At 51.4% G+C, this 15,153-nt stretch overlaps 3 protein-coding genes across 3 annotated transcripts; 2 read left to right on the forward strand and 1 right to left on the reverse strand.

Annotated features, from left to right (window-relative positions):
• Positions 1–776: 776 nt before the first annotated feature.
• On the forward strand, positions 777–2,080 carry N7474_004986 (DUF2786 domain-containing protein; the record flags this gene model as incomplete). The annotated part of the gene is made up of 4 exons (XM_057196401.1): positions 777–792; positions 974–1,373; positions 1,413–1,907; positions 1,960–2,080. 4 exons carry the CDS (start codon positions 777–779, stop codon positions 2,078–2,080), a joined length of 1,032 nt encoding a protein of 343 aa, XP_057053797.1.
• Positions 2,081–2,336: 256 nt separating this feature from the next.
• On the reverse strand, positions 2,337–5,843 carry N7474_004987 (uncharacterized protein; the record flags this gene model as incomplete). Its single annotated transcript, XM_057196402.1, has 2 exons — positions 2,337–2,542; positions 5,621–5,843. 2 exons carry the CDS (start codon positions 5,841–5,843, stop codon positions 2,337–2,339), a joined length of 429 nt encoding a protein of 142 aa, XP_057053798.1.
• Positions 5,844–9,566: 3,723 nt separating this feature from the next.
• N7474_004988 (uncharacterized protein) lies at positions 9,567–13,884 on the forward strand (the record flags this gene model as incomplete). The annotated part of the gene is made up of 13 exons (XM_057196403.1): positions 9,567–9,671; positions 9,725–9,889; positions 9,943–9,993; positions 10,047–10,097; positions 10,151–10,226; positions 10,458–10,627; positions 10,681–10,755; positions 10,809–10,884; positions 10,965–11,036; positions 11,111–11,299; positions 11,353–11,539; positions 12,323–13,041; positions 13,106–13,884. The coding sequence occupies 13 exons, from the start codon at positions 9,567–9,569 to the stop codon at positions 13,882–13,884; spliced, it is 2,715 nt and encodes a 904-aa protein (XP_057053799.1).
• Between the last annotated feature and the right edge of the window lie 1,269 nt (positions 13,885–15,153).

Genomic DNA, 15,153 nt, shown 5'->3' on the forward strand with positions numbered 1-15,153 from the left:
CAAAGTTGCGTTCAAGAAGAACTAAATTATTTAATTAGTGGCCATCTAGAGTCTTGATATTTGCCAACTGTATCTACTAGGCGAATGCAGTCAATGTTGAACTATAAACTGAAAAATCATTGTATCCAATCACGACAGGTCAGTTGGCGGTATCGGCACCCGTGTGATGCATCTGCGCTGCGATAGATGTAGTGGAATGTTCAGAAAAAGGAATGGTGTGGCAACTCGTGAACCGAGTTAAACATGGCTGCGTGGTGAAATTTGCAGAACTCCCAAGGTCAACTGCATCTGCCCATGGTGAACAGATGCTCCAACATTGGACCGTCATTTGTTGTGCTCTGACTCTTACAAGGCCTGTTTGCACCGCAGGAGATGCAGTCAATGGAGAACGGAAGCGTTGCATCATGGGTTGTAGTGGACGAGGTTAATGTTCAACAGAAGTCCTGCCCAACACAGCGAATCTCAAGTAAACTTTATCCAGAATCGTCTGACACCAACTGCGGTGACGCTGCAGTTGGCCGTTAGCTTTTCTACGCTTTCCGTCAAATTAACTTTCACTTATTCGCGGACAAACCCTTGAGCCAAAGGGTGAAATTAATACTCAGCCACCTATCATGAGGACCATGTGTCTCAGTGGACCAGCGAGGAAATGCATAGAAAGAATGATGCAAATGAGCCGGTCGGAATACTGTAAAGCAGAATCTTATATATAGCTGCCTAATGAATCTTCGTACGATCGATTCGCGTTTGACCTCAGTGTCTAAGCTCCCACTCGCATGTCTGAAAACTCGCGTAAGTCAGCACCACTTTTAAAGTTCCCAGTAACGTTCCCTTTTTTTTTTTTTTTCATCATTGAAGCAAATGCCGCCAGAATTTCGTCACACCCAAGCACGGAAATCCACAAGAAAACCTCTTCAAAATGCAACAGTGACAAAAACGGCATGTGCCCGCCAGAAGCGATGCGGACCTACAGTCGACAAGAACGTTCTGGATAGGATCCAAAAGTGTCTGAGTCGTGCGTATCACGCCAACACTACGGAGGGAGAGGCCAAGGCCGCACTTTTCGTATCCCAGAAGCTCATGAGTCAACATAATGTGACTCAAGCGGATCTAATGGTTGGTGACGACAGCGTAAATAAGGCATGCTACGGCGGAAACAGCGTCGTGACTATTACAAGGCAGGCAGGGTCTTCCACGCGCGTTATGACGGAGACGTTTGTGGACAAAGTGGCAAGAGCAATGTGTACCCTTTTCGACTGCAAATATTTTTCTGAGGACGATTGGTCTTCCGTTCACTGGACCTTTTTCGGCATTGCAGACAACACTATCGCCGCCGCAATGGGATTCGAAATGGCGCACAATAAAATTCTCGAGTAGGCGTGTGCCTATAAAGGTGGCACTCCCACATTCAGTTACCGTGTCGGTGTTGCGGATGGGCTTGTTGGCATGGCCAATCGGGAAAAACAAAGAGAGCTTCACGAAGCAAAGCGGAAAGAACTGGATATGTCTGAAAGTGGGGAGCGTGGAGGAGGAAGAGAGTGTCGACAAGTTGACTGCCTTCGCCACCTTCCGTCTCTGGGTGTGGACAACAGCGGCAGAAACCCTTTCAACGAACTTCTCGGTCCAATAAACACAGATACCGACCAGATCAGCTCTGATATTGAATCTGTTGAGAGTGGTGATCTCCATACGACAGCAGACTTCAGCGAGCTAGATATGGGTAACAAAAAAATGACCGGAAACGTGGACGAAGATATCGACAGATTTGTGAAGAGGGAGGCAGCCCAGTCACCCAACCCCAACAACATCCCGAAATTCACCATGGACTCGAATTCAACCGCCAAATTGGAGCCCAAACAAGGCGCTCTGGAGCAAATATCCAGCTCTCCCTGGGAATCTGGAATGCAGTTAGTTCGCTTCCGTGCAACTGCAGAACAAGTTGCGGATGATTTCCTAAAGCAAAAACAACATCGAACTTCGCCACTCGAAAACACGGCCATCAGTTGTTCGAGATCGGGATGCTTATCGGCAAGGATGGAAGGACAGTGCGAAAATCAACGTCCGCCAATGTGCCGCTTGATAGTGTTCTCCTACAAGCATCGGCTAATGGGACCACAATTCGACTAAAAAATAATACTGTACAAGCCTATCCCAGTGTCGCAATCTAGAGGAGGATGTACGGGAGGGAAGTTGTTTGTAGATGTTTAATAATGTTGTAATTCAGACGAAGATTGCTTTTTATTCTGTAGGCAGGAATCTTGAGGGTTTATATACAGCATCTACCTCCGGATTGAATTCCAATCAAGCCTGGTAATCCACCATTCAGAAGCCAACCGTCACGTCTCCATTGCGTACGCGAGGACGGCTCTGACGACCTTGATGTCGGGCTCCCATGCTCTCCGATTAGATTCACATGCTCCGTCAACATTTTCTGGTTTGCCACCCAGCATCTGTGGCAGGCTACCAAAGTGGGCACCCGCTGCTTCAATCAGCGTGCGACGTTGTTCATCCCACAGTGTGCATCGAAGCAAGAAATGCGGGACTGTTTCACGTTCAATGCGACATTCGCACAAATCACTGCCACTCTTGCCGATTCAATGAAGATATCCATTGAGTCTGGCATGTCCCGCGCGGAGTTGATCTAGTACGTATGCTTTCTCTCGATCCAGGCAGTCATACAGCATCTTCGTGTGTGGTTCTGGGAGCGCTGAATCCCGCTGGCGTGTAAACTGGCCAGTGGTCGTCTGTTCGAAATTGTCCTTCCGGTGCTGCTTAGCATTGGCCCGAGCCCATCGGAGCGCCGACCCCCGGAGCTGGACTTGCGCCCAGGGGGGAGAGTTAACTTCGTTGTTCTATTCTGTAGCTGTGCGTGCCAGGGTATGCGCTCGTGCTGTATTCTCGCCGTCTTCTTCAGTTGGCGGCCGCAGGTTAATCTTGGCGCCCATTTCGACACTTGATTAATTGCTTCCGTGATCTGAGTGATAAGAGCTTGTCCGCCATGAAGATGAGGCTTTTGCGAGCGAAAGCAAGACAGTAGGGTTATTCACCATGATCGTACCCTGTATTTTCCACGGTGACATCTGGATACGAGGGAGCATCCTCTTGGCATGAGGCAGCCTCTAGCACCACCCTCAAGTGTGCGATGTCGATTAGTTCACGCGAACAAGCAGCCCTGCCCCAACCAGACCGTTGCGGGCGCTAACACTTGTGAACAGCCAAAGGCGGGCGTTGAAGGATCCCAATCAAATCGCCTGCATGCTCTGTAAGAGAAGATTGAATGCGATTGCGCTACAGTAGGACGGTGCCAATCGAAGCCTTCGGAAAGCACAGTACTGGTTAATCATCTGTTGTCCTGAAGGACCGTTTGAGTAGTGTTCTGAATACTGTAGCTGAGTTTTGCACAGGCTTCCTAGGGGGCATGAAGACGCAATGGAAGAGGAAACTGAAAGGAGAGATGCATAATGATGGGAAGTTCCCTAATTGCTTGTCTATTTTCTGCAGCCACGGGCGGAATTCTTTTTTGAAAGCAAGTTAAAACAGCACAGGACTTTGCTGACGAGCCTACAGTCCACTGCAAAAACAACGTCTGAATTGGCCGTTGGGTCTTCAACACATGCAGTACAACGGTAGACGAATCAAAAGAGATACTATACTGTCATTTACGGCCGTTACGTCTTGGGAAGTTCTTGGAATTGCCTGCCTGAGAATTACGCCAGTTATTACAGCAATATTCGAATTCAGATATAACTCTCGACCCTCCGTCATTGATTCTCGAACCTTGAACTGAAACACGCTGATCTGAATTTGATCTGCCTCCGGAGTCTGGGCTCTCGATGATAGGCCCAGATGTTTTGGACTTTATTAAATTTAGCTTAGCGTGTTTCGGGCTAGGGTTCGGGAATCAATGCAAGAGAGTAGAGAGCTACTGTATGTCTGAATTCGAATATTGCTGTATAGACCAAAGTCTGGGCTCTGTGGGAGTCAACCATCAAGCCCCAGCCTTGAATGCTGAAATAACATTTGTCACAAGCCCCAAACGATTGGCCACAAACGAAGTATGTGTTTGCTGAATGGTCCGGTTCTGGGAGGAAGCTGGGACCAGTTGCTGGAAGCGAGATATAGCAAGACGAGAATCTAACAGTTTGCACTGAGTACTTTTGTGAAGTTAGTAGCTGTGAGTAAACCGAATTTGGGAATTTACTCAATGTCAACCCCCATAGACTTTCTAAAAGTTCTGGTTCGAGTTCGGACATGACATCAGCATCCGACCAGCACGGAAGAGCTTCTGGAGAATTCGGTTCGCTTTGAAATAGATCGCCTTGTGTAATAGTAGGAGCGAAAGGAGAGGTCCGTTTCTCTCTCCTTTTCGATCGTCGCGACTCTCGAGACTTTTTCTGAACGCTCATTCCGTTGACACTGCGAGGTTCCCAGCCCCACTTCATGCGGTTGTACTGCCCGCGTAGGGCTTCTTGAGTGCGTCCAGTTCGAAACCTTTTATTCCATAAAATGACTCGGGCAGGCCATGAAAATGAAGAATATTCTTCCAGGAAGGCTTTCAGTGCGGACAATTCTTCCGTTTTCCACAGCATAGTGTCGTGATCGAAAAGTTGAATCGGAGTTAAACTGCGTATGAAGTGTGGGATGACCACAGTGATAAATCTTTGAATCGATCTTGAAAGCAAACACGAGACTGCAAAGAATAATAGAAGTGGGAAAAATAAAAAGAAAAGAAAAGCTGGGACCAGAAGCATTGGCGGAAGAAGCAACATCATACTAGGGGTGCCAACATGCCGATCACACGGTGTATGGCATTACTGTTGAACGGAAGATACTTTACAGATATCTGCGGGTTACTGATATCAGATATCACCAACAGCGCTTAAAAATTTGTTCTGATTGGCTATCTTGCATTTTCTGGTGAACGAAAGTTCACGGTGAGACATCGCTGGGCACTTCTCCACTTCAGCATAGTCAAATAACCAAGGATTAACTTTCTCCATCACTGAGCGAGGGCACCAATGGAAATGATTTCAGTCAGAAGCCGATTAAATGAGGGGGTGTAGTGACAGGGTATATTCAGGACCTCGAAATGATGCGGCCATAAACATCGAGCCTCCCCTCAGGGTCCACTTCAGAGACAGCCCCAGCTCTGGTTTGTTCTGCACGCCCAGGCTCCATAGACGACTATTATTTGGTTACTTTCATCCGACATCGCGGAATATTACGTGAGCTTCCTGTTCAACCTAGGAGTGACAACATGGTCAAAGAGGGCCATATACCGCCACAGACAGGCACACCAGCCCCCAATTGGGTTGTATTCTTGGGCGAACTGTGTACTTTGTACGGAGGCTTGGAGAATGTGGTAAATGAAAATAGGTCTAAGGTATGAAACTGCGGCTGACAACATTTGTTTGAATAGAAATATCTACTCGAAAGCCGTGAGAAATACGTGGAAACGACTAGAAGATGCAAAGAAGTGATTGGCCGGCTGATCAAACAGCTAGAAGAGGCTCGAAGTCAGGCTCAACGTGTACCGAGTTTGGAGGCCAAAGTCAAAGGTCTGAGTGAATATTCTCAGGAAGTACTTGGATGTGCAGAAACTGGGCAAGGGACTGCCAACGCGCAACTGCGTGATCGCTTCCACGCTGGCGACACGGCACAACAGACTCGACAGACTCGGCCGAATGCGACGCAGCGCTCGACTCTTCAGCAGGGACCGCAGGCCGCAATCCAGAGACGATCTCCTCCGCAGCCTCTCCCGGACCTGGGCGTGTCGTGGCCCATGAACCAGCCCCCGTACCCAAGCTCGGGACATCCTCCATCGAACCACGTCCAGGCCCCATCTCATCCGGCACCAGGCCTCCCTCAAGACACAGTAGGCACAATGCAGCAACAAAATGGATTCATTATTGACCAGACCCAGTTTGGCGCTCCGACTGCCAACGGCAACGGACTCCCCATGCACCCCTCTCAGATTCCGACGACTCAGCAGAGTATGGCCAACTGGGAGTTTGCTGGACAGAATCAAGTTTCCGCCGCATCTACGAATGCCCATGCCCAGCATCCTGATATATACGACATTGACAGCTTTTTGGAAGGGCTGGAGGGGAATATTTAAGTGTCCTGGGGCGGCGGTTCTGTACTGTGTATTTCGTGTTGTCTACTTGATTGTCGCCTACTTAATGCGTGCCATCTGCATGAAAATCTAGCTCCACGCCACTAGCTTATATTGGATCCCCGCAACCAGCTGCCGGATTCCCTTACCTCGCGCCGCTAAGGAAATCTAGGCGCAGAGCGGCTAGTCCTTCAAGGAAGTAGTGCCTGAACGTATATGCATAATCTCTGAGCCGTCCTATTCTCAACGTAGTTTCCTAAGTGAAGGTGATGACATAGTAGGAAAGTCGGCTTGAAGGACTCGATTTCCCTTTGATGTAACCCAGGGGCTCTCACGACAACGACAGGACAATAAAACATCTCACCAATAGACATTGAGGCCAGTCATAGAAGTACCGAGTGGGGTCAGGGGCGACGGACTGGCCGCAGCAGATATGTGACTACCCGTGACAGCCCTACAGACGTCGCGCAATAGGGAGAATGGGTCGCAAGTCGATATAGTCGGCTTCTGGGTCGGAGCGCTCGCTGCATGCCTGTGCGACAATGCCTGCATCCCTTCCTTCCACCTCTGTACACAAGCTTCTTCTGACATCTATGCAGTAGTAAGGGAATCCGCAGCAGAAGGGTGTCTGTAGCCCCGCACGCCACCCAACATTGCGGAAGGCGACCTATCCTTCCGATTGGTAGACGAACGCGGTAAATTTCAGTAGCCTTGCAGGGGACGCAATTATCGATAGGGCATCAAGAGCACTTGACGACAGCCACACTAAGCTACATCTAGTACGATCGACCTGATAAGCCACGAACTAGGCGCCGAGAATCCCACAACTACTCGGCCCCCCACGACCGTTGTCCATCACGTGCGCGTCGGCACGCAACGGGCCGCTGAAGAGGAATACTCTTGACGGCCAACTAACAACACCCCGTGTCTACTTCAGCTTAAGAGCCACCATAGTGACATCGCGATGGGACGTGAAGGGTACACCCATGGGATGGGGATTCCCACCGTGAAATGATGGTGAGTGTCTCTCTCGTCAGCTGCATTGGGCCCGGTCGTGACGTGATGACAGGGGTATGGGTCAGTTTGACTGCGCCGCAGGACAGACTGACCCGTAGGACTGATTGACTTGTGTCGCAATACCACAAAAGCAACATAGGCGGGTCCCCCAGAACCAGCCGACCTGGCTCCGCGCGCCACGCGAACCTGGTCGCCATGTCCTGTCTCCTAATGGGCGAAAGGATGAGCATCGGGTTCGCGATGAGCCCGTGTATAGGAGATCTCACATCCGTCACTAGATCTCTCGAGGCTCCAGCGGTTTGCCTGAGAACGGATTGTGTCGCCTTACAGACAGATCGTGCTGCCCGGAGACTGGGCCAATCGCCGTACGTATAGCCAGGGTCATTGTTGGTTCGCATTCGCACCTTGTAGTCGAGCTAGGAAGGAGACAGTGGCCTGCAAGACAGCGACGATCGTACGACGGCGAGTCATGTTCGCGGGGACCCGGAGCCCCATATCCAATGACGAGGGTTGCTGGCTTCCTCAGGCTCGTTGGTCCTGGATTGCAGGGCCAGAGGAAACCCTCTGCGACCCGCTGAGGCGATCGGTATTGATCACTTTTCGTGGCCAGCACGAGTGGGGGATGATTCGGAGCGGTTCGCTTTGACTCGCTTGCTTTCCCTCCCGCAGGGATGGAACTTGCCGTGATCGAAAATGTGCCGCCACTGTGGGTATTCTCAGAGTCATACGGCTAGCCATGCCAGAAAGGGGGTTTCCACGAGTCGGCCACCCTGGCACAGAATTGCTAGCATGCGAGTCTAGGCGGGACCATCAGAGCAGGCGCTATCGTTGTTGACTATGAGGCAGCTGCCGTCGGCATCACATCAGAATGGACACGGCCAACAGGAAGATGGGCACTCGGCGGGATGTTAGTCCCTTAAGAGGTTTGCCAAAGCGTTGCACGCGTACTCAGTAAAGTGTGAATCCCTTCTGTCTCCGTGTACGAACCTCTTCCCGATCCACAGATCATACGCTGCTATCTTGTGAACCTTCCTCCCAAGCACGCGGAGGGGTTCGATGCCGATCAAGAAGTTCCTGGCAAGCGGTAGGAGCTCTGTCCTTCCGATTGGTTTGCGGCGACAGTCTAAAGTGATCCTAGGGCGAACCCAGTTATCGATAGGGCATCGAGAGTGCTAAAACATGTAACCTGCCCAACCTTACTAGATTTAGTAGGATCGGCTTTGTTAGTCTAGGATTAGACGCTGGGGAATCAAGCAAAAGTACGGCTACGACGTTGAGGCTCTCCCGCCCGCCCAATTCTCGTCACATACGGTGTGGGGCGGCGGACGATTAGTAAGACCCCTATTTCGACAACCAGCCCTGGGCAGCAAATATCTCGCAACGTCCTGTGTTAACCAAGAGCCACCATAATCATATGGCGATGGTTGTAAAGCTTGCGCTTTTGGAATGACGCTTCCCACAGTGGAATGATGGTGAGCATCATCTTATCGTGTGAGTTATGCGGCGCAGTCAGTTAGTCCAGCGGCACACTCAAACATGCCCCCTCCCTGGAACCAGCCAACCCACCCAGGCGAATCACAAACCCGGATGCCTTTTCCAGTCGCTTCATGGGCGGCAAGGATGTTTGCTACGGTCGGTAAGAGTCCGTCAATAGGACGTCTCGCCTCCGCTACGAACCCGAGAAAACCCACTGGTTTACCAGAGAAGGGATTGAATCACCTTAGAGACTATCATTGCTGAGCTAACTTCACGCCTGCTAGGCAAGATTAGGAAAGAGACAAGGGGAGACATGTTCTCCGGGACCTATAGCGCTATCCAAGGATGAGCGTTCTGGCCATCTTCGGACGTGTTAGTCCGGGTTGCGAAGGGCCAGGGTGCTTTCCGTGGCCTGCTAAGGTGGTCGCCATTGGTCCGCTGTCCTGACTAGTGCGAAGGGAGTCAGGCCCACGCGGTTCGCTTCAATGACTCGTTTCCCTGCCGCGGGAATGGGGCCTGCTGTCGTCGAAAATACGTAGCGTTCCCATGTATTCTCAAAGCCGAAGAGCTGACCGTGGAAGGAAAGGAATTTCGCATGAGTTGGTCACTAGTACGGAATCGCAATCACGCCAGCCGGGACAGGGCCAATAGAGCAGGCCCTGTTGCTGCTGAGCAACACAGATGCGTAACAGATGTGGTACCCCGGTTTTCCATCGGACGTGAGTGCGGTGACATAGCTACCGTTAGCATTACACGAGTCTAGACATCACCGATTCAACAATAGTGTCGTGCTATCTGCAGTTGGCATCACACAAGTCTAGTAAGGTCACCTCGATGGCGTGTTGGATGCAATGCCTGCCGTTCAACGGTGACTATCAGTACTGTCACGCTGCAGTTGGATCACACGAGTCCGGCCGTGTTAGCCCGCGCGTCTACCTTCAGTCCCTGCCGTTCGCCAATGGCTATTGTCCGTGCTGGCCTGCGCCATGTTGGATCCATCCCTGCTGGTGAACGTTCGCTATCCGGACTTCGACGCAGCAGTTGGATCACAGAGTCCGATCATGTTGGATCCATCCCTGCCGGTGAACGTTCTCTATCTGTACTATAACGCTGTAGCCCGATCACACGAGTCTGGCCGTGTTCGCCTGCGCCATGTTGGATCCATTCCTGCCGGTAAACGTTCGCTATCTGTACTATAACGCTGCAGTTGGATCACTAAGTCTTATCATGTTGGATCCATTCCTGCTGGTGAACGTTCGCTCTCTGGACTACAACGCTGCAGTTGGAGCCATCCCTGCTGGTGAACGTTCGCTCTCTGGACTACAACGCTGCAGTTGGATCCATCCCTGCTGGTGAACGTTCGCTCTCTGGACTACAACGCTGCAGTTGGACCCATCCCTGCTGGTGAACGTTCGCTCTCTGGACTACAACGCTGCAGTTGGATCCATCCCTGCTGGTGAACGTTCGCTCTCTGGACTACAACGCTGCAGTTGGATCCATCCCTGCTGGTGAACGTTCGCTCTCTGGACTACAACGCTGCAGTTGGACCCATCCCTGCTGGTGAACGTTCGCTCACTGGACTACAACGCTGCAGTTGGGTCCATCCCTGCCGGTGAACGTTCGCTCTTTGCACTACGACGCTGCAGTTGGACCCATCCCTGCCGGTGAACGTTCGCTCTTTGCACTACGACGCTGCAGTTGGATCACAAAGTCTGGCCGTGTTGGATCCATCCCTGCCGGTGAACGTTCTCTATCTGTACTGTCACGCTGCAGTTGGATCACACGAGTCTGGCCGTGTTGTATCCATCCCTGCCGTTGAACGTTCGGTCTCTGAACTACAACGCTGCAGTTGGCTCACAAAGTCTGATCATGTTGGATCCATCCCTGCCGTTGAACGTTCGCTCTCTGTACTACGACGCTGCAGCCGGATCACACGAGTCTGGCCGTGGTTGGCCCTCCCGTCTTGGCTTCAGTAGCTGTCGTTCGCCAATGACTATTGTCCGTGCTGGCCTGCGCCATGTTGGATCCATCCCTGCCGTTGAACGTTCGCTGTTTGCACTACGACGCTGCAGCCGGATCACACGAGTCTGACCATGTTGGATCCATCCCTGCTGGTGAACGTTCGCTCTCTGGACTACAACGCTGCAGTTGGACCCATCCCTGCTGGTGAACGTTCGCTCTCTGGACTACAACGCTGCAGTTGGACCCATCCCTGCTGGTGAACGTTCGCTCACTGGACTACAACGCTGCAGTTGGGTCCATCCCTGCTGGTGAACGTTCGCTCTTTGCACTACGACGCTGCAGTTGGACCCATCCCTGCCGGTGAACGTTCTCTATCTGTACTGTCACGCTGCAGTTGGATCACACGAGTCCGGCCGTGTTAGCCCGCGCGTCTACCTTCAGTCCCTGCCGTTCGCCAATGGCTATTGTCCGTGCTGGCCTGCGCCATGTTGGATCCATCCCTGCTGGTGAACGTTCGCTATCCGTACTACGACGCTGCAGTTGGATCACAAAGTCTGGCCGTGTTGGATCCATCCCTGCCGGTGAACGTTCGCTATCCGTACTGCAACGCTGCAGCCCGATCACACGAGTCTGGCCGTGTTGACCTGCGCCTTGTTGGATCCATCCCTGCCGTTGAACGTTCGCTATCTGCCACTATGACGGTGCAGTTGGATCACAAAGTCCGACCATGTTCGATCCATCCCTGCCATTGAACGTTCGCTCTCTGGACTACGACGCTGCAGTTGGATCACAAAGCCTGATCATGTCGGATCCATCCCTGCCGGTGAACGTTCGCTATCTGGACTACGACGCTGCAGTTGGATCACAAAGTCTGATCATGTTGGATCCATCCCTGCCGGTGAACGTTAGCTGTCTGTACTGCGACGCTGCAGTTGGACACACGAGTCTGACTATGTTCGCCTGCGCCGTGTTGGATAGACTGTTTCTAGGGAATACGGACTCCATCCATTCTAGTAGCTGTACATGGATCCCTACCAGCATACGCACCGCCCATTGAGTAGAACAGTCAATGCGAGTGCGTGTTGTTTCTACTGTAGGCTTAGCATCACCTTCAATAGAGTCCGCGGTATCCGAACTTTCTAGTCCATTAAGAGATTGCGCTAAGACCGTCACTACCTAAGACCCATCTGTAGGAACCGCTACTCCGAATTCAGGTGCCGCGGAAGAAAGTTTTGCCGAACATTAGGGAGCCATTGTGGACAGCTTCCGAGTTATAGGTGAATTGGATTTCCTCCTTGTCTAGTCGTAATGTATTTGGCCGCACTGCACCTCGAAAGGCTTCTCCTTTCGCTTGGGTTCCTCCCAATTTTCTGGGCATAAACACCTCCTGGATCGCCACGAATGTTGAATTCGAACGAGCTCCGGCCTCACCGGTGGTGTCACCGTAAATCTCGCTCGAGCGACGTTGAACGTTGCCGTCTGGAGTCCGTGCTGCCGTGTCTGATCCTGCATGTTCGAATGCAACAACAGTGCGTGTTGCAGGCTATTCCCTCGGATACGTGGCAGCCATCGATTGGTCTTCTTTATGTCTGTTCTCTTCGCCCAAGTTTATCTTCTGGGCGACGCGCTGGTGGTTAAGCACTCGCCAGCGTTCTACGTATACTCATTTACCTTGCCTACCTATCCCTTCTTTTCCGACTCTTATTGAACTGTCACTAGCCCTTGAATAGCCTGCTTATATTTTGTGCACAGTGCCATCGTTATGGGGGAGTCCAGTACTCGAGAGCTCGCGGTGCTCGCCACGTTCTTCGACGACTCTGGCGCCCTCCCGCGGCAACCGGAAGCCAATCGACTGGCCAAAAAGTTCCATACACACCAGAATCAACGGCCGTTTCCAGAACCTGATCGCCAGATTCCTCACTGTGGGAGCCAGAAGCAGCTCTCCCTGAAGAAAACTCCAATACAGAAAAAGCCGAACTCTCGTCAGGGATCTTCCCATAGGAACTGGACAGATAAGGAACTCGAAGCCCTTGTTCCCTTCATTGAAAGACTAGGCCCCCTTTTCTGGAAAGATAGGGTGAAAGTGTGGAACGCAGTGTTCCACACAGGCCGATCTGTAGAAGCCCTACGTGGGCAGTACTACCGGATTACTTGGCGGAACCCACTGAACAGAGCTCTAGGAAAGCCCTCTAGCCCAACAGGTGAAGCGGCAGAAGCTTCTTGTGAGCCACGAAGGTCATCGGTAGGCCGTCCGCCCACGTCTACTAGTGGCTCGCTTGGCTCTCGCCTAACACAACGAATCAGCATCAGCCCCTCAGGCACACGCGGCATTGGTAGCGACAGCAGAACTGATCCTCAAGGACGGGAGTCAGATCATGTTGCCCGCGCCGTTGTATCAGACAATCGACAAAAAGGCCCTAGTCATGTCCTGACAATCGATGAACTCCTTTCCACCTGTGATTCTGACGAAGGTATATCAAAGCCACCTTTTCATTTTCTAGGGAACCCTAAGGTTTCGCTAACAAGGTCGCTTAGACGCCTCAAAGGAACCAACAGACCAGAACGGAGAGGTCTTCCGCTCGCCACATCAACGTCAGGCGTCTGTGCCACGTATGCATGCAGAGATCTCACAGCAGGCCAGCGCCAACCCCCGTGAGCCGCTTCTCTCCGATCCCGCTTGTCTTTGTCCCAAAAGAGCGCTGGATGAGGGCTGCGAAAGACCGAGTAGCCCTGTGGTGACGCCGACGTTAACTCGAGAGCCAAGCCCTCGATCAGGACGGAGTTCAACAGCCGACCAATCCGAAGGGCTGCGATCATCACCAAGCCCAAGTTTGGCTTCTAGTTGGACGTCTCACACGATAAGCATTCCAGGAGGCAGTGACGATAGATTGCCGGGGCCGGATGATAGTCAATTCGATCAGTCATTGCATGACCAACTATGTGGCCAGTTATGGGGCGTACTCGAGACTCAGAGCGGGCCTCCACAAACTCCGCCGCGCCAGGATCAAGAGGCGCAGATCAAGCAACCTCAGATGCCGGCACGACAAGATCGTGCAACACAGACCGACTCCTTACAGGACCTAGAGCCGCAGAGTCTAGTGTTGCAGAAAGAGCCTCAGCACAAAGATCCTCCCGGACGAAGAGACGGTTATCCCGCCAAGCGTCAAAAGCGGAATGGCGGGCACCGTCGGCCTTTGGACGTGTCGCCGGATCGGAATCCGTCTGGTCATAGTTCCGCCAGCGCATCATCCGCGCGCGGAGGCAGTACTTGGCGTGACTGGGCGTTAGGCGGGCTCTGGGCAAGAGGAAATTGAAGAGCATTTTAGTTTCATCACGCCCAGCCACGCCATCAATCCTGGTAATTCCGTGAGGTCAGGAATTGATTCCGGTACAGTATAGATCAATCCAAGAAGTAATGCTTCACATCACAACACAGGCTTTTTCCATTCTCTTTCATTAGCACAGCGTCAAACTTAAGTCCTGGCCTTGCCCTCGCGTTTTATGCGTTGGATACCCTTAGTATGTATTAAGATGTTCTTCAACGATCCAATGAAATCTGCTTGCAACTTCGGCATCCATATCGGCTACCATGCTCCTTCGTCTCGCATGCGCTTACTCAGCCAGTATGTCGGATCGGGTGTTACTAGCGCGAAAGCTGTACTTGCGTTTGGCACTGGCAAGTCTGTCCAGATGTTACTGGTCCCCAGAAGTTACGTGATGTCGTTGGATGGATAAGTAGCTGTTCTCGCAAGTTGGGGAGACCTACACAGCAGACCTTGTTGCTCACTCGTCCTATAGTCCCAAGGTATATTCCCAAGGTACTCCCAAGAGCTGGCTGCTGTTAAAGAAATATGAAAAAATTAAAATGCTAGGACACTCTTTGAACAAGTAAGCATTCAGTTACGTGTAGCGAAAATGGAAGAATCTCGGCGACCTTCTCCTTCTGCTGACGGGTTCTTTCTGATGATCATGAGCTGAGAGCGGAGATCAAGACTAAGATATACAGGTATTCTACAGTATCTGATATCATTGGTCGCGCGAAGACTCGATACGTACAGTACTGTAGCTACATTTATTACAGTTTTGGGTCGTGGAACCATGACTATGTTATTGTTCAGTATCATAAAACGCTGTCGACAGTCATGGACTGGCTGAGAAATTTTCCATGAGGTGCAAACTGGTTGCGGTCTGCAACAATAATATATTACTTGATTTCATGAGGCAAGGTGGTTGCGCATTGGTATCTCCTTCACATACCTTGGAAATAGTTAACACCAAATTCCTTAGCTCTCAGATAAGCTTTGAGGCATTAAACTTCCATTTTTTCCTGAGCTTTTCTTCAAGCTGACTCTGTAGACATGAACGTTCAACAATGATAGGGGGTTCCTAAATTGTCGAACCTGGCTGTTCAAAAGGGTGAGCAGCTTTATCTGTCGATAGGTACATTGATTGTCGAGGATCGATAGCGTCCAAAGGGATTTTTCCCCATGGCCTACTTGCACATCGTTAGACACAGTACACAGTCACTCCCGATTTACATTATTTTGCTCTCTCAACAATTTTTGATTCCACAGTACTTCACT

Source organism: Penicillium riverlandense (genome assembly GCF_028828495.1).
Source record: "Penicillium riverlandense strain IBT 135883 chromosome Unknown utg000003l_segment0_segment0, whole genome shotgun sequence".
Classification (NCBI taxonomy): Eukaryota; Fungi; Ascomycota; class Eurotiomycetes; order Eurotiales; family Aspergillaceae; genus Penicillium; species Penicillium riverlandense.